The following is a 27208-nucleotide window of genomic DNA, read 5'->3' as shown; positions in this document are numbered from 1 at the left end:
TTACTGTTAACACTTATTTATTACAGTAATAACAAGTTCACACACAAGTAAATAGTGAAGAATGAATCACAGTGAAGGATTAAATGTTTGCGTTATTGGTTTTGAACACAGAGAACAAGTAAAACTGAGCAGTAAACAGATGGAGGTCAAGCTGGGCAAGATTCGGTCACTGTCCGCTGCGGTCGCTCTACTTTGCGGACATTTTGAGCAGACTCTGCTTGCCAATCTCAAACAGTCTCCAGCCCTCCTCATGCGAGAGGTCAGCAGCTCCGCGCCGCTTATAAAACTCGATGGACTGTTTGTTCCACTCGGCCACAATGAAGTGCATACTGCTGCAGCGACACTTCACCGCCATCTGCAGGAAAAACACAGAAAACAAAGATCCATAATGTTGATATGATCCACACAGTCACTCTGACAGACTGTAATACACTACAGGAAGTGTAGGGGGCGATATGGCTTCTACTGTTTCATTTAAAAAGCTCTATAATGTTCATATGATCCACACAGTCACTCTGACAGACTGTAATACACTACAGGAAGTGTAGGGGGCGATATGGCTTCTACTGTTTCATTTAAAAAGGTCTATAATGTTCATATGATCCACACAGTCACTCTGACAGACTGTAATACTTTAATATTTTTAATGTGGTCTCAGATTTTTGGGCTCCAGTGTATCTATACATATATACACATATATCTAGAAAGTAGGAACAAAAATGGTCTTTATTTCTCTGTATATGTGAAGCTGATGCTAATGCTAAGGTAAGGAAGGTGTAAAACTCACCTCACTGAGCCGCTTCAGGATTTCAGAGCCGATTCCATAACCTGAAACACCAAAACAGGAGAGTAAACTCAGATATACAGACAAACTCCAGCTGTACAGAGATTTATCAGTAATGTGATGGAGAGCGGGCCTTTCATTAAAGGCCACAGAAGAGGTTCTGATATGACAGCAGAGCGTGGATTACCTCTGAACTCCTTCATGACGTAGAAATCTTCCAGGTAGAGCAGCTTCCCGATCCAGGGGTCGTAGGTGAAGTAGTACATGGCAAAGCCAACCACTCTGTAACCTGCACACACCAAGAACAACACAGTTCACATACGGATACCAAGCACAGCCTGGGGTACATTTAGAAAAGAAATGCTACAACAATTACTAAATGTGTGCACATTAAACACAAACCAGGTTTAACTATTATTTACATTGCTATTTATTATTTATTTATTATTTACAGTCACAAATGTACGTGTAATATTATTTTCTTCATAATAAAGTCATTAATATGCAAACCAACTAAGAAAATCTTCACTTTTATTATGAAAAACAGTGTCTGACTCAGAATTAGTCAGGTAAAGAGAAATTGTTTCGGTTGTCCTTTGTTTGACCCCTGAGTTGGAAAGGGAAACTTAAGACACTTAAAGGAAAAGTTCACTAAAAATACCCCCTATCCACCCCCGCCCCCGCCCCCAAGCCCAACCATTATTAGCCCTCTAGCTGCAGTGCTAACATGCTAACACATAATGAAGCAAACTTCAGACACCAAAACATGTCTTGGCTGATCTGTATTTGGGCTGCGGAGGAAATTCTGTAAATCTGATTTTTTTGGTGGACTATCCCTTTGAGTGTGGGTTGAGTACAGTAGCTGTGTTACCCTCTGGGGTCTGTTTCTCCTCAGGTACTTCTGCCACCACGCAGTGGTAGAATGGATGCTCTCCGAAGCCGTCCTCCAGCAGCTCTGCAGCGACAAACAGAATCCGTCAGCCTGAGTTTCACTACAGCAACATTTCAGACTGAAAATCCAGTGTTTTAATGGATCTCAAGAGAAAGTGGATCAGAAAAGGGTCTCCGCTGTTTTGCTTTACTTCCAATTTTGAGGAATAGTCTTTTTTTCACCCTTACAAACCAAAACAGGGCAAATGGGCAGATATTTATTTATTTTTTATTTATTTCCAGGCACGTCAAACTGATTCCAAACAGCATGAAAAGATTCATCTGTCGTTTCATTAACGTCCACCCGTTTTCAGTCAAGCTGGAGTTCTGGAGCCGCAAACAGACACTGAGGCTGAGCTACCAGCCAATCAGAGCGGAGGAGGGGCCGGGCTTGTCTGAATACAGGCGGTGGAAAAAAATCTTGCCTGATTACGGGTAGGGAAGCACGATCTGGTCTGAATACGGGTGGAGTAGAACGCTTGTCTGAATACGGGTAGAAAAAAAGCTGAATACGGGTGGAGGGAAAAAGCTAACTGTTATCTCACCTTTCTCGGTCAGAACGACCTGTTCTTCCATTTCCTCAAACTTGGCGAGTTCCTGGAGGAAGGAAGGAAAGAAAGAAAGACATTGTTTAAGAAATCATTAGTTTTAAATACAACATTCTAAATTAAATAGAAGAATATTTTATAGTCGTCTTCTAAAGCAGTAATAATAAATAATAAGTACAGTAATAAACACCTTTATGAGTCGCAATATGTCTGTGTCGTCTATTAAAGCGGTTATAATGAGTAATAAGCACCTTTATGAGTCGCAGTATGTCTGTGTCGTCTATTAAAGCGGTTATAATGAACAATAAGTACAGTAATAAGCACCTTTATGAGTCGCAGTATTTCTGTGTCGTCTATTAAAGCAGTTATAATGAGTAATAAGCACCTTTATGAGTCGCAGTATGTCTGAGACGTCCTTTGGTTCTGCGTTCCGTAATATAAACTGCTCCATTTTCTCCTCTTGCTCTTCTTTCCTTTCCTCTTCAGTCCTCTGTAGGTGAACAGAAGCAGGATGTGTTTCTTCATTCGGCCCCTGGGTTCCCCCGGCAGCGAGCTGACTGACCAACGCGGACTAGCCCGGAATACATGCAGACTGCACTGACCCTGAGCCACGCGCACCCTGACGACTTTATACACCGTGCTCGGTGACGTCACATCGCAGCAGCCCCGCCCCGCCCCGCCCCGCCTCACGCTCCTTCCCAGTTGTCGCGTGCGTGCGTGACGCCATTTCCGGTGCCCAACTCGGTCCGTTTCCCAGTGAGTCACTCAGGTCCGGCTCAGTCCAGCTTACAGAGATTATTACGTCATCTTTCACTTTCAGATCCATAATGTGGGTCAGATCACAGCGGTCAGTACAGTTACAGTCCCAGACAGACGATCAGAGTGCGGCTTTGTGTTGTTGAGGTGTGAATAAGTTAACACACCCTCTACAGAGAACACACGCCTGCGCTTTAATACACACTCACTGTTTATTTAATGAGCTTAACACACTGGAGGGAAATAAAACAGACAATGTGGCCTGAAGGTCACGGCAAAAAAGAGAGGAAGGCTGTGGAGGGCAGAGCTTTCTGTCTATATATACATACATACATACATACATACATATATACGTATGTGTGTGTGTGTGTGTGTGTGTGTGTGTGTGTGTGTAAATATATATACTTACAAACACACACACACACACACACACATACACTGATCAGGCATAACATTATGACCACCTCCTTGTTTCTATGCTCATTGTCCATTTTATCAGCTGCACTTACTATATAGGTGCACTTTGTAGTTCTACAGTTACAGACTGTAGTCCATCTGTTTCTCTGATACTTTGTTAGCCCCCTTTTACCCTGTTCTTCAGTGGTCAGGACCCCCATGGACCCTCACAGAGCAGGTACTATTTGGGTGGTGGATTATTCTCAGCGCTGCAGTAACACTGACCTGGTGGTGGTGGTGTGTTAGTGTGTGTTGTTGTGTGTTGACCAAAAGAAACGTCCCAAAATTACTTGGATGAAAAATTACTGTCTATCTATCTATCTATCTATCGCTCTCTCTCTATGTGTCTATATGTATATATATATATATATATATAGACAAAACCTCATATCTCCATTTTTGCCGTATATCATTTTTTTGGCATAATTTGAAAAAGCCAGTTGCCCTTTATGATGTTTCAAAATTTTATGATGAAAAAAATAAAATTTAATAAAAAAATAAAATAAAATTTACTTGGAAATTACTTGGAAAAAATTATTTATTCATTTACTTACATTAAAAGTTAGGAACATAATTCCTTCTCCTGTAAAGTTCCTTTCTGGAGAAATGAGTTTTTATTCTGATAACAGCGATACACATACGTGTGTGTGTGTGTGTGTGTGTGTGTGTGTGTGTGTGTGTGTGTGTGTGTGTGTGTTTGTGAGTGTGTGTGTTTGTGAGTGTGTGTGTGTGTGTGTGTGTGTGTGTGTGTGTAGCAATGATCATCTTCCAGTGAAGCTCGTGTTCAGACGACTCTCAGGTGGATCAGGTCTGCTGATCAGAGGCTTTGGTCACTGTTCGTGATCAGTGTCAGCTCGAGTGCACGCGGTCATCATTAAAGCAAACAGGTGACAAACAAACATCTGAAATTCATTTTGAACCTTCAAAGATTCTACTGCTCACTCAGATTGTTACGCTGTACAATTCGTAATGAAACACTTATCCTCAGACTTGTGGACCCCACTGTGTTTATGGACGTTTGATCATTTGTTTGATATTCTTTTCTGTTGTTTTATCTGTGGGTTTTTAGAGCTGTGGGTTTAAGAAAAGCACATCAACAGTGGAGCTGAATGGAACAGAAAGGAACTTCTGTTTATATATAACAGTGTGACCTCACTTCCTGTGTTTCCTCAGCACGGACGCCCCTTAAAGTGTCTCGGCCTCCAGACTGACCGGGACCCTTGGAGTAGCAATCATAATCAAAAGGTTTCCGCAGAAACGGAACAAAGTGAGATGATTTCATGGCCTAAGAAGCTGTTTTGTGTTTACAAGCTGGACAGCAGCTGTGCTGTGTTGTAGCAGACAGGGTGCAGGAAGATAACAGGACATATTTAGAATATGATTATGGCTGTATGGCTGTAAATGTGTCTCAGTGTGTGCTGATGTTCTAGTATAGGCTAAAAATTTGTATAAACAAAAACTCAGACTTACTTTGCTCTGCTTTGAGCTTCAGCTCAGCTGTAGCTGCTTCTCTCGCATCTCTGGCAGGAAACTTTTCTGCAAAAGTAAAGTAATATCTTGTCAAATGTCTCAACATTCGACCTTTTATGAGGCTGAAGTCGCTTCTCATTCGCCAGCTTCTTGTTCGTTTTTTTCTGTTCCCCCTTAAATGGTGCCTGAGGCACCAAAGTGTAACTGCTGCACCATTTAAGGTGGAACGGGAGAATTCAAACAAGAGGCTTTACTGCAGCTTCAGTTTTGTCAGTTTCTCATTGCAGATTAAACGTATCAGGAAACCAGCTGGAGAGATTATAAACACAAATAAATCCATTCATCTCTAAATTATCAATGTTCATCTTAAATCTCTCTCTTTGTCGTTTCGTTAGCTACTATCTAGGCGAGACTGTTGTTGAGACTGTTGTCTGCTATGATGACCAGCAGTCTGGGCTGATCTTCAGGGTTAAAGGGTGAATTAGCAGTTCTACATTAACTCCAGAGTTTAAGACCATTTATTGTTAAACTGTGTTGAACGATCAGCAGAGCTTTATTTTACTGTAAAGGAGGATTAATTTAATTTTACCTACTAATCTGATTCTGCTGTGGAGCCGCAACAGGGCAGTAAAACAGCCGCATGCAGCTCCGGAGCCACATGTTGCTGACCCCTAGCCTAGGAGAATTTTTAATGACTCCAAAATGTCTGTTCATCATGAAGTTTTAGAGTGACAGCCAGAATATTAATCACAAAATATCTGTTTGGTCAAACTGGCACACTAAAACACTCCACTCTATACATCCACTCACAACAGACACAGATCAAAGGTACTGAGGTCCAGCAGAGCTGTCTCCTCTCTTAGATCAGCTGTATAGCCCTAAATATGTTAATAAACACACAGATTATAGATCAGCTCAGTCTCAGGAAGAGTGTGACTTTGATCTGTAGGCGTTTTTTTAATTAACTTACTGTAAACAACAACGTACAACAAATACGGAAAAGAAATACAAAAACAAAGAACATAAAGAGCTGTGAAGTGTTATTTCTGTCTCTCTCGCCCGTTCACACTCCCTCACTCTCACACTCTCTCACTCTCTCACTCTCTCACTCTCACACTCTCTCACTCTCACTCTCACACTTTCTCATACTCTCTCACTCTCACACTATCTCACTCTCTCACTCTCTTACACTCTCTCACTCTCTCACACTCTCTTACACTCTCTCACACTCACTCTCTCACTCTCTCACTCTCACACTCTCACTCTCACACTCTCTCACTCTCACACTCTCACTCTCACACTCTCTCACACTCACACTCTCACACTCTCACTCTCTCACTCTCACACTCTCACACTTACTCTCAAACTCTCTCACTCTCACTATGAAGAACTTTCTTCAAATTCTCAAACTAGTTGGATTATCTGATAGCAGATAACCTACGAAGTCTGTTATGATTGGCTTACAACTTATGAGGTCTGAAATGATTGGCTTACAACCTACGAGGTCTGATTTGATTGGCTAATAACTTATGGGATCTGACATGATTGGCTTACAACTTATGAGGTCTGATGCGATTGGCTAACAACTTATGGGATCGGACATTGCAACTTACAAGGTCTGATGCGATTGGCTTACAACTTATGAGGTCTGATGTGATTGGCTCACAACCTACGAAGTCTATTATGATTGGCTTACAATTTATGAGGTCTGATAAGATTGGCTTACAACTTACGAGGTCTGATTTGATTGGCTAATAACTTATGGGATCTGACATGATTGGCTTACAACTTACGAGGTCTGATATGATTGGCTAATGGCTTATATCTGTTGTGGGTGGGACTAAACTGCTGTAGGCTCAAGTTTACCACATCATATTTAAAATAATATTATTATTTTAAGAAATGTGATTTTTTTTGTTATACAGGCCCTTTAGGTCATCTTAGACAGCCTTTGTGGTGAGTGTAGATTCTGATGCTGTACAGCAGAGTGGATTTTGGAATTGGTCTGCAGACGATCTGAGCTCCTCCTGAGTGAAGTCACTTCATTAGTGCTGAACTTTATTCTGCTGACCTCAGCTGTAATCAGAGCTCAGCTCAGCCTGCAGGACTGAACCTGATTTACCCAGCATGCCTGCAGTGCCATGTCATCTAACATGCTGTACAGCAGTGAGAGACTCTGTTATCTCAGCACTTACTGGACGTTCTAGCTCAGTTTATCAGGTGATAAGCTGATAGCAGACGAGTGAACTGAACGGAGGCGCCAGCGTCCCGAACATGCTGTTATAAATAACGCTGCAAAACAGAACCAAACACTGTTCTTTAGATTAGAGAAGAACCACTAGAGTCCTAGATGAATGGATTTTCCAACTGGTATTAACTGGTATTCTACTGGAATTTCCACAAGGGAACCCTTCAGTGGATTATTCTTTGTGAAGTGCCCAGTGTGTAAAGAACCTTTATAAAGTTTAAAGAACCTCTGCATAATGTAAAGGGGGTTTAAGGCTCTGCCACCACAAACCCTTATTAATATTATAATTATTGTTATTATTATTAGTAGTCGTCATACTATAAACACAGTGTTAAATATTTGTGTTCGGTTAAATCAAGTAAATGTACATTTAATAGAAATGTTATTATTTTTCTTCTCACTCTGAGTGAGACTCCCCAGTGAATTTAACAGTTCTTTGTAGCGCTAGCGCCTCTATGTGATTTCCTGTGTTGTATTAGCATTAAGCTAACAGTGCAACTTGATACTACTAAATCTGACTCTACTGAAGCTGCTTTTGATTTAGCAGTTTAACAATGAATAATTCAGTAAATATGTCAGTTCATTTATTATTGGAGGAGCAGATTAGCCTGTTTAGGCTGGAGTCGAGCTGTTTACGCTGTCGTTTAGTCTTTTAGCCTAGTTGTTAGCAACGTTGGGCAGAACACTTTGTAAAAGTAGTGACCCTCACAGAGCAGGTACTATTTGGGTGGTGGGTCATTCTCAGCACTGCAGTAACACTGACGTGGTGGTGGTGTGTTAGTGTGTGTTGCGCTGGTGCGAGTGGATCAGATACAGCAGTGCTGCTGGAGTACCAGCACAACACACACTAACACACCACCACCATGTCAGTGTTACTGCAGTGCTGAGAATGACCCACCACCCAAATAGTACCTGCTCTGTGAGGGTCCATGGGGGTCCTGACCACTGAAGAACAGGGTAAAAGGGGGCTATATATATATATATATATATATATGTATATATATATATATATATATATATATATATACATACATATATGGATTTCAAATATGGGACATATATTTCAGTCATATTTCAACATATACAAACATATATGTGAATATTTATGACAATATGTGATATAAAACATTGTTTATTTATATATTAGAGATGGAATATATTACTCAGCTGTGCTTGTTGTTTTATACGTTTTTGATTTTTTGGCTCTAAAAAATATGTTTTTGTATCTGACATGTCTGACATACAGAATATGTATGATCCATGTATTATGCATGTGTTTTCCACCTCCTCAGACATATATGTATGATGCATACACTGTGCATATGTCCAATATTTGATACTTACATATATATATATATATATATATACACACACACACTACACATATGACCGTATATTTTGAAATACATACCTGACCCTTTATGATATATGTGCATATATGGATATATCAGATTTCTGAATGGGATTTTACAACATGGCTCAGCTTATCAGACATTAGGACCATAAATATCCATTTTATAAACCAAACTTTACAGAAATGCAGCTGCAGGCTGAGGAAGATTACATCACACAGAGATCAGCATTGCTGTCAGATCAGCAGGAACAGAGAGAAGGAAATGATCCATGCTGACGCACTTCCTCTGAGGCTGAGGGAGTGTGAGGCAGGACTGACAAGCCTCCAGAGCAGCTGAACTTCAGTGAACATACGTCAGAGTGCCAGGAACTGTTTATCAAAACCCCTTTATAACTGAGAGGTTAAGATGTATACAGAGTCAGTCAGAGTGGCTTCAGTCAGCCTCTCATAATATAAAGGATCTTTACCAACCCAGAGCATCTCTGTTACGCGGAGGTTCTTCACACTCACACACGTCCTTTATAACAGCGGTTATCTTAAGAACCATCCACTGAAAGATTTCTCAGGGAACCAAAAGTTGTTCTTTTGTGTCACACAAAGAACCCATTCTGGTATCTTTACTTCTCTTAAGAAGATATTATTTGTTGCTCTAGTTTCAGATCCTGCAGTGTCACACTCGTGGCCATTTTGAAAGAAATAAAAACGATCACCACAAAAACTGTCACCGCCTGTCCAGGGTGTTTCCTGCCTTCCGCCCAGTGATTGCTGGGATAGGCTCCAGTTCCTCCTGCGACCCAGAAGGATAAGCAGTTTAGAAAATGTGTGTGTGTGTGTGTGTGTGTGTGTGTGTGTGTGTGTGTGTGTGGGTGTAAATAAACATGTAGAAATAAACAAGAAAGTAAGAAATAATTAATATTATTATTTATAGTAGTAGTGCACAGTTAAAAGATAGTTATTCAGGGGTTCTTTAGTGAAAACAGTGGTTCTGTATAGAACCATTGTTACGGCCCGGTCTAGGGTCAGGCCGTAACAGAGAATGAGAGTGGGTTCTCTCCCCAGACCTGCTGCCAGACCAAACACCTTTTAAATTAGCAAACTGCAGGTTTATTTAGACTTTGGTAAAAGTACTCGGCGACCTCTTATACCTCTGTGCGCCCCCGTCTGGCCAATCATGTACCTGCACATAAGGGGACACACAACAGGGAAAACACCAGCACAAGGCACACAAAAGGTATATTATGACCAGGGGTCATAACAACCATCAACATGAGGGTTCTTTGCATGGTGAAGTGGTTCTTCAGATTGATGGAGAATGTACTGTTGGTGATCATTCTTCATAGAACCTAAATTAGTTAAAAATAGTTCTTCTATAGTTACAATGACAAGCTTGTATACAGCAGCAGAACACTTTTCAACCATCATCAACAGCACATTCTCCATCAATCTGAAGAACCACTTCACCATGCAAAGAACACTTTAATCATGCAAAGAGTTCTTTGAGTGTTCATGGTTGTATATAGAACCATTGTCTTTACTAAAGAACCCTTGAAGAACCATCTTTTTAAGAGTGTAGCAGTAGTACAAATACACAGGTTGTTTAATCAACATTTTAGTGTTGAATTGTATTAAGTAAACTTACATTTAACATTTTTAAGAGCTTTTAAACTCGAGTTATAGGAGTTTAAAACGGCGCCTCATGTACGTTCATGACGTCAGTGAGTGCGAACAGCCAATAAGTTGCTCCGCTCACCAACCAGTCAGCACTCAGCAGCAGTAATGCTGACCAATCAGCACTCAGTACAGTAATGTCAGCGTCCTGCTGCCCAAAACCCGTTTGCTGTAGTAAAGGAAACATACAGGTGAGATTTCTTTACTGTTTTAGTGAAATCCATCCTTCTACTTTCTAAAATTAAAGGAAAGTTCTGATTAGAAACTATTTAACTTTTCATTTTTAGCCATTTAGCTCAATTTATTCCCATTCATTGAGGACTCGTTCGCAGGCGCCCTCTACTGTTTGCAGTCCTGTTTTTGATATAACAGGGGAAAGAGGAAGAGGCCAGACTCCTCATACACCAGCTCTGGTGAAGTGCTGAGCGATTCTCAGTGGATTAGTTTTCTAATTCCATTCATTTTCCCAAATAAAAATTAGCACCATTAATATTGTCTAATTATTTATTATCTGCTAGAATTAAACATGTAGAAGCAGCACAATAATATATACAAGCATACAAGTACAAAAAAATACATCTAATAATATCAAAACTGTACACAATGTTATAATATACAGTTATTTACAGTCTTTATACATCATTTACATTATCATCTCCACAGGTTCACCCTCTGAATCTTTAATGCTCCTCCTGGGCAAAACTGTTTTACACTATTTTGCTGTTTATGTAAAAAGTGTAAAACAGGACATGATTTAGACATGCAGTTAGCACCATGCTAATGCTATCACTTGTTAGCTACATTAGCCTCATAGTTTCAATGCTAAAACTAAAGAAGCAAACTTCAGACACAACGTGTCTTGGCTGATTGACGACATTTAGGGTAATTAAATTACTGCTTTAATGCTGCACTCTTAAAAAGGATGGTTTTTGAGGGTTCTTTAGTCAAGACAGTGGTTCTATATAGAACTATGAAGACTCAAAGAACCATTTGCATGCTTAAATGGTTCTTTACATGGTGAAATCGTTCTTTAGATTGATGGAGAATGTGTTGTATATGGTTCTATATAGCACCAAAAAGGGTTCTTTTTTGCTTGACATCGTAACAGAAGAACTGTTTTAGTGCTACATAGAACCATATACAACACATTCTCCATCAATCTGAAGAACCATTTCACCATGCAGACTATTTAAATGATGGAAGTGTAGGGGGCGATATGGCTTCTACTGTTTCATTTAAAAAGCTCTATAATGTTCATATGATCCACACAGTCACTCTGACAGACCGTAATACACTACAGGAAGTGTAGGGGGCGACATGGCTTCTACTGTTTCATTTAAAAAGTTCTATAATGTTCATATGATCCACACGGTCACTCTGACAGACTGTAATACACCACAGGAAGTGTAGGGGGCGATATGGCTTCTACTGTTTCATTTAAAAAGCGCTCTATAATGTTCATATGATCCACACAGTCAAAAAAGGCAAATGATGGGACATGAATTTCTCTACATGCGTGAACTTTTTATTACTATTATTATTAGTATTTATGTTTGTCTTGGAAAGAATAAATTGTATTTAAGATGAAAAATACATATTCAGTCATTTTTAGAGCAGTTCACACAACACTGCACCTGCACTTCTGTTTCTGAAGTTTTTTAAACCGACTGTGGGCTTTGAGTTTGCAGTTTCTGTGTGCAGCTCAGCTCACTGTTATCTATAAAAATAAGTAAAGGACAAAAGTACAGATAAAAACTAGGCTGCAGAGTCACTTTATCTCAGATACTCACATCACTGAGGTGTTTTAGGATTTCTGAGCCGATTCCAAAACCTGTGGGGATAAAATGTCCAGAGTAACAGAGGAACCACTTCATTCACCCCCCTCTGTTCTCTCAGTTCAGCGTTTACAGACTCATGATTGATCATCAGCTCCACTGTGTGACGCTCTGAGCCTGGATTCAAATAACTCTCACTTAAAACACACTGCAGTAGTAAGATTACCAGATCTGATCTGCAGTTTTCATCAGCAAGAACAAAATCATATGGAGCCCCTGAGGGGACGTGGGTTTTTTGGTGTGGTGAGCACCAGATACTTTTATGTGCATGTCAGATACTATCACATGAGCGCCATATCCTATGTGGTGAGCACCATTATGTATTAGGTGCACACCAGATACTATGTGGTGAGCACTAGATACTGTTAGGTCTGTACCAGATACTATCAGGTGCGCACTTGACACTGTGGTGCGCACCAGATACTATTATGTGTACACCAGATACTATCAGATGAGCACCTGATACTATGTGGTGTGCACAAGATACTATCAGATGATTACCAAATACTATCATGTGAGCACCAGTTACTTTGTAGTGCGCACAAGATACTATCAGATGAGCACGAGACACAGGTGAGCCCTGGCACTGTGTAGTAAGTACCTGATACTATGTGGTGTGCCCCAGATACTAACAGGTGAACAACGACCCTGTGTAGTGAGCACCCAATACTATCAGGTGAGCACCAGCTATACATAGAATCTAGTCTGCACCTGATAGTATCTGGTGAGCACCAGATTTTTACCTAAAAAAATACAACACGTCCCTCCAGGGGCTCCGTAAAATCATGCTGTAGTTTTACAATCTGTGTGAAATCGCCAAAGACATCTCGATCAATGAATCTAACGTTTGTTTATTTTCAGAAAATAATATTGTGCCAGGCTTTTAAACAGTGGAAACTTTGATGAGTCATAACTTTTGATCTATTGATGCCAGATGCGTAATATTTTCAGGGATTATTCCACAGTTTAATCTATAAATGTGCCCATGTGTCAAATTCTCTGTCTCTATATCTGTGTCTGTATCTTTGTGATGATCCAGCTGAGAAATCCAGTTCAAACACTTCCTGAATCTGTAGAGTCACCCTTTCCATTCCATCTTATCACGAGATCATACAACACTCACATCCGGAGTTATGAGCCTATGAAGAGGGACTGAGATACACGTCATCTGCCTCTCACCGTGTGGAACTGGTGGATTGGTGTGTCCGTCTACATTCTGTGTGAAACTGACCAATGGACACTCAGGAAATCACTAAGGACTGACCATCACGCCGGAAACCCTTAATTCTTCATTCAGTCCACATCGGAGACTCGTGAAACGGCGTGCAGAGAGTTTACAGCTGCTGAAGCTGCTGCAGCGGTTTTGGAAAGTAGTGATGAAGATAACGGAGCATTTAGATATGAAACATATGAGGATCATGATATATGAAGAGCCTTTAAAGGAGAGTTTAAGAAGATATCAACAAATTGAGAGAGAATGATAATTATTGAAAAATCAAATACATATTAGCTTCCTAGTCCAGCTTAGTGATTGATTTTTCACCAAATTATCGCTTTAACACCTCCTTCCTCGCCCCAGTGTGGTGGTGGGAGCGAATAGACTGTATAGATTTAATTTACCCTCCAGGCTCTGCTGCTCTCTGGGCACTTCAGCCACAACGCAGTGATAAAACAGCCGCTCCCCAAATCTGTCCTTCAGCAAATCTACAACCACGAATACAGACACAGCAGATACAACACATATTTCACAATCTAATGAAAAGGAATGAGCTGTTTTTTATATAATACAAAAGTTATAGCCACTAAAAATACAATATCTCACTGCTGCAACTGTTATTACTCTTAATAATAATAATTTACTATCGATAATAATAACTTTATAACATTATTAATACAGCAGTTTTCATACTTAAAAATGGAGCTTAATATTAATGAAAGTACAAGGTAAAAGTATTAAAATACAAAACCTAACAAAACTAATATTATATATTAAAAAATTAATAAAAGGAATATATAATTATATGTATACACAGAGAAGTCCTAACAGGATGCTAACCTAAATAAATATATTTTCATATTTATTTTATGTGTCACTAAAATCATCCCAGTCCAAATGCTAGTATTTCCGCAGCCGTAACAAAGAAAGCACATGTTACTGTAAACGACCCAGAACCTTCGCTGGGCTGTTTTTCTGACACACTGCTGCTCATAAATGATATATTTAATAGTTCTGGCTTTTTTAGAAGACTATAACAAACTGCCTAGCTAACCTTCTAAGTTTCCACACATACAGAACGTACACTATATACAGTATATACAGTATATACAGTATATACAATAACATGTAAACATGAAAACCACCTTCAGTCAGTCAGCTGGGGGGCAGGAGGTTTAAAGCGAGGGGCATTACTTCACACCCCCCTTATTTACTGTACTGAGGCCTGTTTAAAAGTTCAATAAAGGCTGTAATGCTCTGACCTGCCTGTCAACACAGCTCAGTAGCTTGGATGTCAGTTAGCAAAACAGATGTGCTGGTAAACACTGTAAGCCTGTTCCACTGAGTAGCATGCGCTACTACAACAGTGTTAAAGGAGCTTATTCCTTTAATTTACACTGCTGATAATCACTGTAGCAGTAAAATAGCTGCCTGTTCTTTTAACTCTTGTGTGTGTGTGAAAGTCTAAACACTGTAAAAAGACTGTTAAAGGAAAGCTAACTAGCATGTGCTGGTAAACACTGTAAACATGTTACAGGAATAGCATATTCCTTTAACTAGCATGTGTTAGTATAAGCACTATGGCTTTTCTTTATCTAGCTATATACAATGTTAAATGAATAACTGGCTTATGCTAGTAAACACTGTAAACATGTTACAGGAATAGCTTGACGAAACATGAAACATGGCCAAGTTCAAGCTGCAATGTTTTCACCATAATGAAACGCCATCCACTGAATGCCATAATGAGTTGCCATGCAACAGTGGTGGACAGTATGTACGTAAATGTAATTTGTTACTGTACTTAAGTAGTTTTTCGTGTATCTGTACTTTACTAAAGTATTTTCATTTTGGTGACTTTTTACTTTCACTCCACTACATTTCAAAGTCAAATATCTCACTTTTTACTCCACCACATTATGAGAAATCTGTCGTTCCTTTTGGTTTATGTGTGAATAAAAATGCAACGTCCAAACGAAAGAAGCGCAAAGTAAGAACACCAATCAGGGCTCAGCGGTCACTTTGTTTTGAGCTTGTTTTGACCTGTTGGTCATACTGACCCAGTGCAGCACATTGTTCAACATCAGTGCAGCAGCGTAAAATTTTGGGAGAGTCTATTCAACATAAATGATGAACTAACCTAACTTTGTGTAAACAGACCACAATATAGAAATATGTACACATATGCAGTTGTGACTGACGTGTCTTTTTTCTGAATTTATACAAACACATTTCATTTTATAGTAAATTAGTTTTGGCTAGTTTATGTTTATGAACAGAGACCTACAGATGCAGTTTAGTAAAGGAAACTCATTTGTGAATCTGAGTTTAAAGTTTTTATTAAACTTGTAACTAATTTGAATTAAGTTAATTAATCTTTTAATACTTTTACTTTCTATACTTAAGTACATTTGAAGGCAAATCCTTTTGTACTTTTACTCCAGTGGAGGTCTAAAGGGAGAAACTTCTACTTTTACTGCAGTAATATTTTACCTTGGGTGTCTCTACTTTAACTCAGGCACATGGTTTGTGTACTTCGTCCACCTCTGCCATCCAATCAGCTGCTTGTTATTGTGCACTGGTTGTTGTTGTTTAGGTTTCTTAGTGTTTTTTCTGTTTTTTATAGTAGCCTGACAGTGTTTCGTTACACTGTACAACCCTGTATTGGTATAATGATAATAAAGTTGAATTGAATTGAATCTACAGGCTCTAAATCTGTCTTTTCATAATTCATGCAGTTCAGTGTTGTTCACCCATCATATACTTAGAAAATACTGTACTGTAACTTTTTATCACAATAAAAATAATATATCATCACATCGCTCAGCCCTAATGTGAATCTCCAATTAACTGTGTTCAAACTGGAGTGTTTTCCAGAATGTTCTGTTGTTTTCTCCCCTGGTGTTTGGACCCCTAGTTATGTTTTGGTCAGTGGAAACTTACGGCACACCCGGGACAAAGTTTTCAACTTTTGACCTTTGACCCCTGAAAGGACGTCATGTGGTGACTGACCTTTTTGCAAGCAAACAGCTGGAGCTGAAACGGCACAACAAAACCACAGTAAACACAGGATTTGGGGGTTTATTTCACTTCATTCTGGTTATATAATAAAGTGAAGTGCACCATAATGATCACAGCACCATTTAACAGTTTTCTTCTGTACAAAGATTAAGTCTCGTTACACTTTCACCAGAGTTCCCTCCCTGAAAATGATCTTTAATGTATAACCAGGCTTTGCAGTACAGAATGAAAAGCTTTTTAGGGCAAATCAGCTTAAACTTTCAGCAGAAATAAACATCTTGTATATCATCAATGATGTTTTTGTAGTCTTATATTGATAATCAAATTAAACATTGCTTTATTATTATTATTATTATTGTTGTTGTTGTTGTTGTTGTTGTTGAATTACATTCAGAACTTTATTTGCTTCTAGAAATAGTAACTGCACATACAACAGTCAAATAAGACACCATGTGAAGGTCACTGTGTGACTGTATGTGAGATTTAACAGCAAAATATGAAGAATTCAGTGCAACTCAAATGTGGAGAAACAGCGCCCTCTGGAGTTTACAGGAGAAAAGCTGCTTTACTGTTAACTCTGCCTGTTAACTGGACACTGATTCTAGATTAGCCTTAATCAGAAGTCCTACATACAGGCTTAGCATTGTATGTAATCATGTTTACCTTTAAAATATAATTTTACATTTAAAATTAAATTAAATATCCTAGACCAGATGTCGGCAACCCAGATGTGAAGAGGAGTTATTTTGTCCCATTTCAACAAAAACAAAAAACCACCACCTTTTATGTCCATTTTATTGGTGTAACGTTTTACTATCTTGGCTATAAAGATGTCTCAGTGTGTGTTATTGGAATCGGTATAGGCTAGAAAATATAAACAAAAACGCAGACTTGCTCTGCTCTGCTTTAAGCTTCAGCTCAGCTATAGCTGCTTTTCTCACATCTCCGACAGGAAAGGCCTACCTTTCAGAAAAGCAGAATCCTTTTGGTGGTTGAGTTTCTTTTAAACACATCAGGAAACCAGCTGGAGTAGATATAAGTGCAAATGAGTCCATTCGTCTCTAAATTCTAAATGTTCATCTTAAATCTTTCTCTTTTTTGCTATTTTGTTAGGTAGGCCAGATTGTTGTATGTGTTGCTATGTGACCGGCAGTCTGCGCACTAACTTTAACAACTAAAGCTTGTTAAATTAGCAGTTATATGTTATATGTAATGTAAATTCCAGCACTTAAGAGCATTTACTGTTAAAACTGTGCTAGAACTGTGTCAGAACAATCAGCAGAGATTTATTTTATTGTAAAAGAATATTATTGTATTTTTACCTAAAATGTAATTGTGCTGTGGAGCTGCAAGGGGGCAGTAAAAGAGCCTCATGTGGCCCCAGAGCTCCTACCTTTTAGCCGATAGCAGGCTAAAAGGTAGCTAACAGGCTAAATAAATTGATATTGAAGTGCTCTGAAAGTAGATATTACTATTATTATTATTATTATTACTATTTTATAAACTAATCAATAGCTGGCTGAACAGGCTGCTCCCTTATGGTTCACTGTGCAGTTTTGAAGTGAAGTATTTACTGAATCGTTCACTGTAAAACACGTGCATACACACACACACACACACACACACACACACACACACACACACATTATCTAAGCCACTGTAAAGTTTTAGGAGTCTTTAAGTATTAGTGTTGCGCTGTTAGCTTGACGCTGAAACTGCATAGACATCAGTGGAAACCAGCATTATTACTGCAGTGGTAATTTAGTGAGCAACTTGTTCAGGGCTTCTATATTAAAAACTGAACATTTTAATATTAAACACTGCTATTTTATGATATTCTAATTGTCATATCACAAGAAATTAAAAGGCTTATGAAATGAGCGCAATACACAATAATGGCCGATACTTGTCCTCTTCCAGCAGCTGCTTTTTGCTTGACAATAATGTTCTAAACAATCTACATTTCTTAGTTGAACAATTTATTGACATTAATTATAATTTATTAAATTAACAGTAGTTGTAAATTTGTTCGTCTTGACCATTTCATCATTTCATAAAAGCAATCAGCCACTTCAGGCCGTGCCTTACTGTGATTTCACCAAAGCCTTTTGTGGCTTATTATTAATGCACTAATGTTATTTATTAAGATGTTTGGCAACCATAGCCTACTGTTAATACACTGCACTGCTTTGCAGAAGAGCTGTTTACTGCAATTATTAACAATCAAATTTAATCGTTTGTTAAACTTTGGTGTGTTTTTATTATTTTTTGTAGATTTATAGATGCAGTGATCCACTGAAGGGCTGCACGTTACACTGAGTGTATTTACATGCACCTAATAATCCGATAACTGCAGAAAATCAGATTTTGTCAGTAATCTGATCAACATGTTTACATGCACTTGAGTAGTCACATAATGGGAAACTCCAGGTGTACATGAGTCAGACAGTAATCAGATTTCTCCTTTACAATCAGCCAATAAACTCTCAGAAGAAGACGTGCCGTAAACATAATGTAAAACTCAAACTTTTTTTTTTTAAACATCGCGCCACTTTACCTGAAAATATCATAAATCATCTAGAAGATGAAGAATGTTTAAATCCTTTATTTTATGTGTTTGGTTTCAGCGCCGCTTCAAAGGTGTTTTGCTGCAACTCACGACATCCACCATCTGATCTTGCACATGCTCAGACTGAAAAATCCGAAAGAAATCAGAGTAAGAGTTTACAGCACTGAGAAATCTGATTACTGAGCTAAAATCCAGCTCTCTTTAACGGATTTCGAGATCAGAGTATGGTGTTTACATGACTATTTTAATAATCTGATAACTGCAGAAATCCAATTATGATCGGATTATTGAGTGCATGAATACGCATTCAGTGATTCCACTCAGTTTCACCATGTACCAAACACCCCGTCAATTAAAGCTGCACTATGTAAGGTTTGGGGGATTTGGAGACCTCTCTGGTGTAAATGTGTAACTGCACGAGCTGTGCTTTGTCCCCGAGCAGATGAATCTGACTATTAAAAGAGAATTCAGAGAGAACTCAGTCTAAACTTGGTGAAGGAGCGTCTCTGAGGATGTGAGTGAATTATCTACTATAGTTGTCACATCTTCATCAGTGTGATGTTGATTTTGAGATCATTTGAGGCCGAAACATCGAGCCGGACCTTCTTTTAGCGTCTGTGTGACGTTAATACGTAAAGACGTATGACGTGGTGTGAAAACTCGACGTCTTTGACTTTGAATGATTATTTCAAGCTTCACAGGCAACTTACAGCAGAACACACTCACCATGTTTCAGTGTGTTTCTGTTTTCCTCACTCAGTAATGACACCATAAAAACCATAAATCATGAACATAAGCACCAACCACACGGACGTTCTATCAAAACCCTCCGTTTATTCTGTGCTTTGCACACGAGTACAAACCCACAACACAAACACACAGCAAATCAGTTCAGCTTATCAAAGTACTTCAGTTTTCCGGAGGGATCGGGAATAATCTGCAGGAAAAAGAGAGACGGAGAGATGCGGTCAGTCAGACTTATACACTTCCAATATAATCATACATCACCATACGGTCTGCTGTAGGACCACTCACCGTGTCACTGCCAGGCTTCCAGCCAGCCGGACAAACTGTAAACACAGAGGGAGCAGTTTGACACCAAAATCAGCACAAGAATAATCTTATCATATAATATTATTATAATACTATAGTATTACAGCATAAGTATACATTAGTGTTGTTACGATATTGAATATTTCAATTTCGATGTGATACTTTATGAAATATATTGAAATTCGATACCATTTTGATACTAAAGCCAGATAAAACTGAGGATGAACCCAACACCATTCGCCAAACTAAATGGGCTGTAAGATGCTTTACAGACTGGCTTGAACAAAACAACATTAATACTGATCTGGCAAAAATTGACCAAACTGAGCTGAACTTGATATTGCGGCAGCTTTATGGCTCAGTCTGATTTGGTCAGACTCTGAGGGTGAGACACGTTTGGCGAATGGTGTTGGGTTCATTTCTGGCTGATTCCAGGTTGTTTAGCTGTTCTTCTGTCTCAGCTGCCGACTGAAAAGCTGCTCAGTGGTGATGACAGTTTGGGAATTTAGTGTAAGGAGCTGGAGAACGAACTGCCGGCTGTGCAGCGAGTGGGCGGAGCTCGTTACTCTGACGTATTAACAAGCTGCTCGTTAAGGAACTATAATTGGTGAAGGAACTGCGAAGATTAAAACATATTAAACGCCGCGTTCACGGCCCAGTTTATTAATTTATTACTGTATTTATTTAACTGTTGTATAAAGCAATAGAACACTCGAGGAGTGTGTTATCGCCAATAACATCACGGCTGTGATGATCTACAGCGACCAAATCACAGCCGTGATGTTATTTCGCAATAACACACTCCCTCTGTGTTTTATTGCTTAAGTATAAAACAGGTCGGCGCGCTGGTGTTAGAACAATGTATCCCAAAAATCGAGTGGTCCCACTGAGCTTCCATATTTTATTTGTATAGCCAAGGTGAGTATGGCACGTGCCCGTCCCCCGAGGCCCGAACTCTGACCGAGGACGAAGCCCTGTGAGGACGGCGGGGAGAGGCAGCAGTGAGAGACTGAAGACTAAAGAAAAGATTGAGTGAGAGAAGGACTGAAAAGTCTTGTTTGAAGCCACTGAAAAGTGGCAAGCTTAGCTTTGGTTTTGGTTGCGAGTTCTTTGTGTTTTGTTTGTATTTGGAGTGAAGAATTAAGCAAAATGGCTGCTGCGAACTTGAACCCTGCCTCCAGCATCAGCATTGGTGCAGTGAGAAATACAGGGGGACCTGGGGGGTCATCATCATTCATTACCAAAGACAATTTCTTCATACAAATGCAATGGTAAAATTACAGCAAAATTGCGGTCATAGGACCTTTAAATAATCATTTAATGGAAACGATGATCATTCCATGCAGTTTTCTGTATAATCGTTATTGATTTTTGGTTTCAGCACTTTATAATGTGTCTTTTATGAGGCGTAAAATCATGTAAAAGTGATTATGATCGTGCTGCAGCTGTGTGTGTGTGTGTCTGTGTGTACCTTCTCCGTGTTTGTCCGTGTACTGGAAGGCCTGAACCAGCCTGAGTGTTTCGTCGACAGAGCGTCCAACCGGCAGGTCATTCATAGTGATCTGTCTAAGTGTTCCTTTATTATCGATGATGAACAAACCTCTGAAAAACAAACAAACATATTCATACATGTACAATCAAACTAATCTACAGTAGATTACAGCAAAACCTCCTGATCCAAACTGCAGGACTTTTGCTGTCTGTATGAAACAGAGGCTGATCCAGGGTCAGCTTCTGTCTTCTCAATCTGAATGAATGTGATTATATGGAACAGTGACCTGATCCCATATCAGAGTCCTGTCTCACGAAGCTTGGCCCCAATTGGCCAGATGGCCATCCCTGATTGGTCAGAATCTCGGCCCTGATTGGCCACGAAGTGCGGCCCAGTTTGGCCACGAAGCACGGCCCCGTTTGGCCACGAAGCGCGGCCCAGTTTGGCCACGAATCTTGCCCCAGTTCGGTCACGAAGCCGCCCCTTGTTCGGCCAGGAGACCGCCCCTGATTGGTCAGAAGCTCTTGGGCTGTTTATGAGCTGAAGTCCTGAACTTTACAGGCCCTGGAGCAGGTAAGGTGTACAGCGTGTGATCCAGTGATCCACTGCGATCCAAAGGCAGTCCTGCTCTCTAACACTGAAACACTGCATAAACAATGTCCCTCTTTTCTGACAAGCACAGGACTGTGATTAAGAGCGTGAGGTGCGTTTACTCAGCATGGGGAGGGTTTGCAGATTTCCCTCTTTAGCCTGTACTATCCAATCAGAATCCTCACACCCTGTGTACACACATCAGTGTGTGTGAGCAAACAGCAGTCACTCTGACAACAAGCACACCCTGCAACCTTTCTACCAAGGTTTAAAACATTTTAAAGTGTTCAGTTTATCTTTATCTCACAAAGGACAAGCTCGTGATATTGTGTGGACCACTTTTTACCATGCTACATCACCATGGCAACTTTTGCTGGATACCTCACCTGCTCCAGGGCTGGTTACGTTCAAGATTTCATGAACAGCTTTTTGAGGAAACATGGTTCTCCATCTCGGCCCCATCACAGTGCCTGCTCAAGCAACGCAATTAGCGGTTAGTGTTCTCCTGCAAGCGTGTTGACGTGTATGAAAACAACACGGTGGAGCTTCACATGTCTCGGGGAAAGCTCATGCTAGCCCTCACCCTCCTAGCTTGGCACAATCATGTGATATAGAGAGACCTAAAAGGTGGATGTAGCTGTGTCATAAATGAATTAAAAATTAACAAATAATTAAGTAAATGAACAGAAACAAGAAAGAGTATCGGCTTTCAGTGTAAAAAGCACATCATGCTACATAAATATGAAGAATACAAAGTCTTTATTACTCCAATAAGCGCTTAAACAGTGGCAGTGGAGACAGCGCTGCTCTATACTGTCATAAATGCTGTACTTTCTACATATATATTTAGTATGAGTTCGTTTTGCTGCTTTGAAAAATAAGCCGCTCGAATCGTCTTCATGTTTGATGTGAATTAATCAGCTTGTGTAATAAAACCTCGATTAACAGAGAAAGTTGTTAAAGCGAGTAAACTGCAGCTGTTCGTTCTGTTCAGTGAAGCTGAAACTCACGAAGCCCGATTAAGGTGAACCAGCTTCGTCAGACAGAACCCTGCGATGTGTATGAATGTGTCTGCGTGCTTCTCTACCTGAGCGTGTGGCCCTGGTCCTCTAGGTAGACTCCATAGTCCTTGGCGATCTGGTGCGTGAGGTCAGACAGGAGGGGGATTTTCATTGGTCCGAGACCACCCTGCTTCCTGGGAGTGTTGATCCTGGTAACGGACAGAGAAAATATGCAAATAAACATCAACAGAGTTCTGGGAGGAATGTAAAATTTTAATCAAATCAGTTTTCTAGCTATCGCTAAAGCTTCAGCCCTGAGACTCTACGAGTCTCCATACTGCAGAGATGGTTCTGACCTCCTGCTGCCTGAACTGGGCTGAACCACATCACTGTATCACCTCTCTGTTAATATTCACTGTGCAATGTATCATAACCTGCTACTGTACCAACTCTCTCACTGCACACTTTACACTGTAATACTGCTAAAACTCATAGTTCTGTTTATACTCATTGTTTACACTCCTGCTCTCAGGTAAATACAACAAAACTGTCTTAGACACTATGTAAATATGCAAATAGATATACTTCTATTTCTACTTGCATACTTTACTCTAACTTATGTCTCATTTTTTTTTTATTTCTGACTAATTAATGTCAATTTTTATTTCTGTTATTAAAATACCACAGTATATGCAAGTTTATGTGCAAGTAAGTTTATATGTAAGTTCATGTCTTGCTACAGTAACACTGCCATTTCCCTTTGGGATAGATAGATCAATAGATAGATCGACAGATATCTATCGATCTCTCTCTCTATCTATGTGTCTATCTGTCTATTTATCTATCGATCCTGAAAGGAAATTGATCTATCTATCTATGTGTCTATCTTGGCGCTGGAGCTACGAGGGTAGTGTAGACCTCTGTTACAGTGTAAAACACTTCTCAGCTGATGGTCTAAATCTGTTGTAAGTGCGGCGTCCTCACCAGGCCAGGTGTGTGAACTGCGAGTCGACAGAACAGGCCACCACGTCTGCATTTATGGCGTGGAACTCGTGCACTCGGTCACTGAACGCAATGATCTCAGTGGGGCACACGAACGTACTGTTAAATAAAGAAAGAGAACAGATCAGACAGGTTACTGTCAGTCACATTAATCATTTATCAGCCCTCATACGCTCACCACTAGCACTGACATCACTGTAGAATAGCTTTAAATAGAAAATGTGCTCCAGCACTGAACCCAACACTCACTTTTTTCTTAATAACTTTACTTTTCTCCTCTTTAAGAGTAGATTGTTTCAATCAATCAATCAGTCAATCAACCTTTATTTAATCTCGAAAAACACTGAGGGTGACCCTTATTTACAATGTTGCCGAGTTGATACAGAACAAGGGATTGATAATGTTAAGAACACATCAAATAATAAAAGTAAATTAACAAAAAAGACTCAAATCAGGTAAGTATATATAAAAAAATAAAACATTAAATAACAACACAAAAAAACAATAAAATATATAAAAATACAGTAAAAAACAATAAAACATAGCTAAAATGTATAAGTTAATAAAATCAAATGAAAATAAAAAAAGGACAATAAGATTAAAAAGTAAAAAAAAAATTAAAATGACTATAATAAAGAATAATAATAAAATAATTATAATTAAAGTAGGAATAAGAATATGAATAATAATAAACAAACAAATAATAAAAAAATAAAATAAAATAAAATAAATACATTTAATAATAAACATTACATAATAGTAACTCTAACAGCTGCATCCCTGGACCGATAGCCGATATTTATCGCTACTGAAACTAAGACACAATCCACTTGGATTGGCACTGCAGAAAAATGTAATATTTATTTATAGAGAGTTACTAATATAGTAAAATGAATGCATTTCAATAAAATACAGATATTTAAGCATAGCATCCCAGCATCACCTAAACGTTCTGCTCTTCCAGAGTATGTGTACATCAAATATCAGACATATTCAGCTAATCTAATCATCTGTCTGATGCCAATAACTAGTTTTTTTTTGTTGTTTTTGTCCGTATAATATTCCTCTAATGCTGTAATGATAGTAAACTGTAATGCTTGTGCAGCATCCTGTAGTAAACTACAGTAATTTTTGAATTTACTATAAAATTCTTATATTAATCCTCTAGAAATGTAGAAACTACCATCGTATAGAATCTACCGAGTATTAAGTTGGTTAGGTAAGTGACCCTTATTAGTCCTACAATGGGGAAATTTCACCTGCGCCACTGGGAAGCACTATGGTATCTATTTGATACCATCTTTCCTTCATTTCATGGCTTGTGAAGAAAATGTCTCAGTGTAAGAAACATAATACATTTTTACGGCTGCACACTCACAAGTCCAGAGGATAGAAGAAGAAGACTAAGTATTTGCCCTTGTAGTCGGACAGTTTCAGCTCTTTAAACTCTCCATTGATGACGGCTGTTCCCTCCCAGTGTGGCGCAGGCTTGGAGACTGGAAAGAAAAAAAGGAAAAATCACATTTATGTTACAGGTAAGAGAGTCGTGTCCACTTTAATGAGGGTCATCTGACTGCATTTTACAACAGCCATCTCCAACACATCAGTGCACTCATGTCAATACATATGCAACAGATACTAAACCATGCAAATGCATAGAAAAGGAGGGAAAGTCAAAAAATACAAATGCAATTAAAATAAAAAGGGAAAGCACAATAGGAACATGTTGTTGCACTGTGTTATGCATGAAACTCAAAATAATCAGCAAAAAATCCTTGAATTCGTGTCCATTAAAGTGTTAATACAGTGCAGGTCCAAACATGACGTGGAATTAAAGACTTTATATGACAGATTTATTCTCGAACAATTTCTTTTTTAGCTTAATAAGCAGAAACAAACGCTTTCTGCGGAATGTGGAGCCCCAACAAACACAAACAGATTAAAAAAAGGCTTTTTATTTCCATTTTTTTACTAATTTAACACTTGCTAGCAGCTAGCTAGCTACGTTAGCCAGTTTCCTATTCCCAGACTGCAGCGTTGCTAAGCTAAGATCGGATTAACTATGCTAAGCTAACACTGACAGCTGGTGCAGAAGCAAAAGTGAAAGAGTCTGTAAAAGCAATATTTCCGAAAAACTATTTCAGTTTTTGGGGTCTGGTGCATGAAAGCGAGTGTCCCTGTGCAGAAGCGATGGAGCAGTGTGGAGAAATGGAGCAGAAACTGAAAATATCTGTGTACTTTTCGCCTTGCTGAGGTGCAGAGAGTGGTCTGAGACGGGAACGCGGAAAGCCTCTCCCGGGTAAACGTGCCCTCCGGCGTAGTTGTAACACTCCTGGTCCCTTTTCCCCTCTCCACCTCCTCCTGCGGTCACATCCAGGAGGATGAACACCGAACACAACACGCCGAGAAGCGCTTTGGTCACTTTGCTGCACTGTCGGACGTCCATACTGAGAGCTGCGGGCTGCACGTCTGTTTCAAGCCGAGGAGGAGGGACTGAGGCTGGGCGCGGATTCTTTCTCTCTCCGCGGCTGGAGCTCATTCGCTGGATGGAGGGAAAAAGTTCGGGAGGTGTGGAGGAAGATTTAAAGGAGCAGTTCAATTTTTTTGATGTACCACAAAGAAAAAGAAACGTACCGAGCCCCTAAGGTGACATGGTGATTAAGTCAGAGCTGGGTTAAGTTCTCTGGTTAAGTTTCTCGTAACTCATGACCTCAACATAGTAATTTGTGGCCTCAATATTCGTGGACTCAATATATTAATTTGTGGCCTCAGTATAATAATTCATGGCCTCAATACAGTAAATTTGCCTGAATATAGTAGTTTGTGACCTCAATGTAGTGAATAGGGGCCTCAATATATGAATTTGTGGCCTCGATAGATTAATTCATGGCCTCAACATAGTAAATTGTGGCCTATAGTAATTCGTGACCTCAATATACTAATTTGTGGCCTCAGTATAGTAAATTATGGCCTCAATATAGTAACTTGTGACCTGAGTATAGTAACTTGTGGCCTCAGTATAGTAATTATTTGTGGCCTCAGTATAGTAACTCATGGCCTCAATATATATAGTTATTAAAAAATAATCATATCAACATAAGGAATTAAATGTAATGAGTCAATAATTTTAATTTAAAGGTTGTGGAAACGTTAGAATTAGCGTCAGCTTGCTATTAAAACAATTTATTTTTATTTATTAAGTTCAGGACACTAT

The 27208-nt window shown here is 39.3% G+C and overlaps 2 protein-coding genes across 2 annotated transcripts; both read right to left on the bottom strand.

Annotated features, from left to right (window-relative positions):
* On the bottom strand, positions 1 to 2865 carry sat1a.2 (spermidine/spermine N1-acetyltransferase 1a, duplicate 2). The gene is made up of 6 exons (XM_036580862.1): positions 2648 to 2865; positions 2260 to 2311; positions 1656 to 1739; positions 972 to 1073; positions 788 to 828; positions 1 to 355 (listed from the first exon to the last, which is right to left on the bottom strand). Exons 1-6 carry the CDS (start codon positions 2711 to 2713, stop codon positions 188 to 190), a joined length of 513 nt encoding a protein of 170 aa, XP_036436755.1. The 5' UTR covers positions 2714 to 2865; the 3' UTR covers positions 1 to 187.
* Positions 2866 to 19669: 16804 nt separating this feature from the next.
* On the bottom strand, positions 19670 to 26548 carry prdx4 (peroxiredoxin 4). The gene is made up of 7 exons (XM_036580826.1): positions 26233 to 26548; positions 25373 to 25490; positions 23977 to 24093; positions 23079 to 23201; positions 21380 to 21510; positions 19891 to 19925; positions 19670 to 19792 (listed from the first exon to the last, which is right to left on the bottom strand). The coding sequence occupies exons 1-7, from the start codon at positions 26531 to 26533 to the stop codon at positions 19742 to 19744; spliced, it is 876 nt and encodes a 291-aa protein (XP_036436719.1). The 5' UTR covers positions 26534 to 26548; the 3' UTR covers positions 19670 to 19741.
* Positions 26549 to 27208: the final 660 nt, after the last annotated feature.

The sequence above is a fragment of the Colossoma macropomum genome, unplaced genomic scaffold (genome assembly GCF_904425465.1).
Source record: "Colossoma macropomum unplaced genomic scaffold, Colossoma_macropomum, whole genome shotgun sequence".
Classification (NCBI taxonomy): domain Eukaryota; kingdom Metazoa; phylum Chordata; class Actinopteri; order Characiformes; family Serrasalmidae; genus Colossoma; species Colossoma macropomum.
This window is presented reverse-complemented; position numbering and strand designations above follow the sequence as displayed.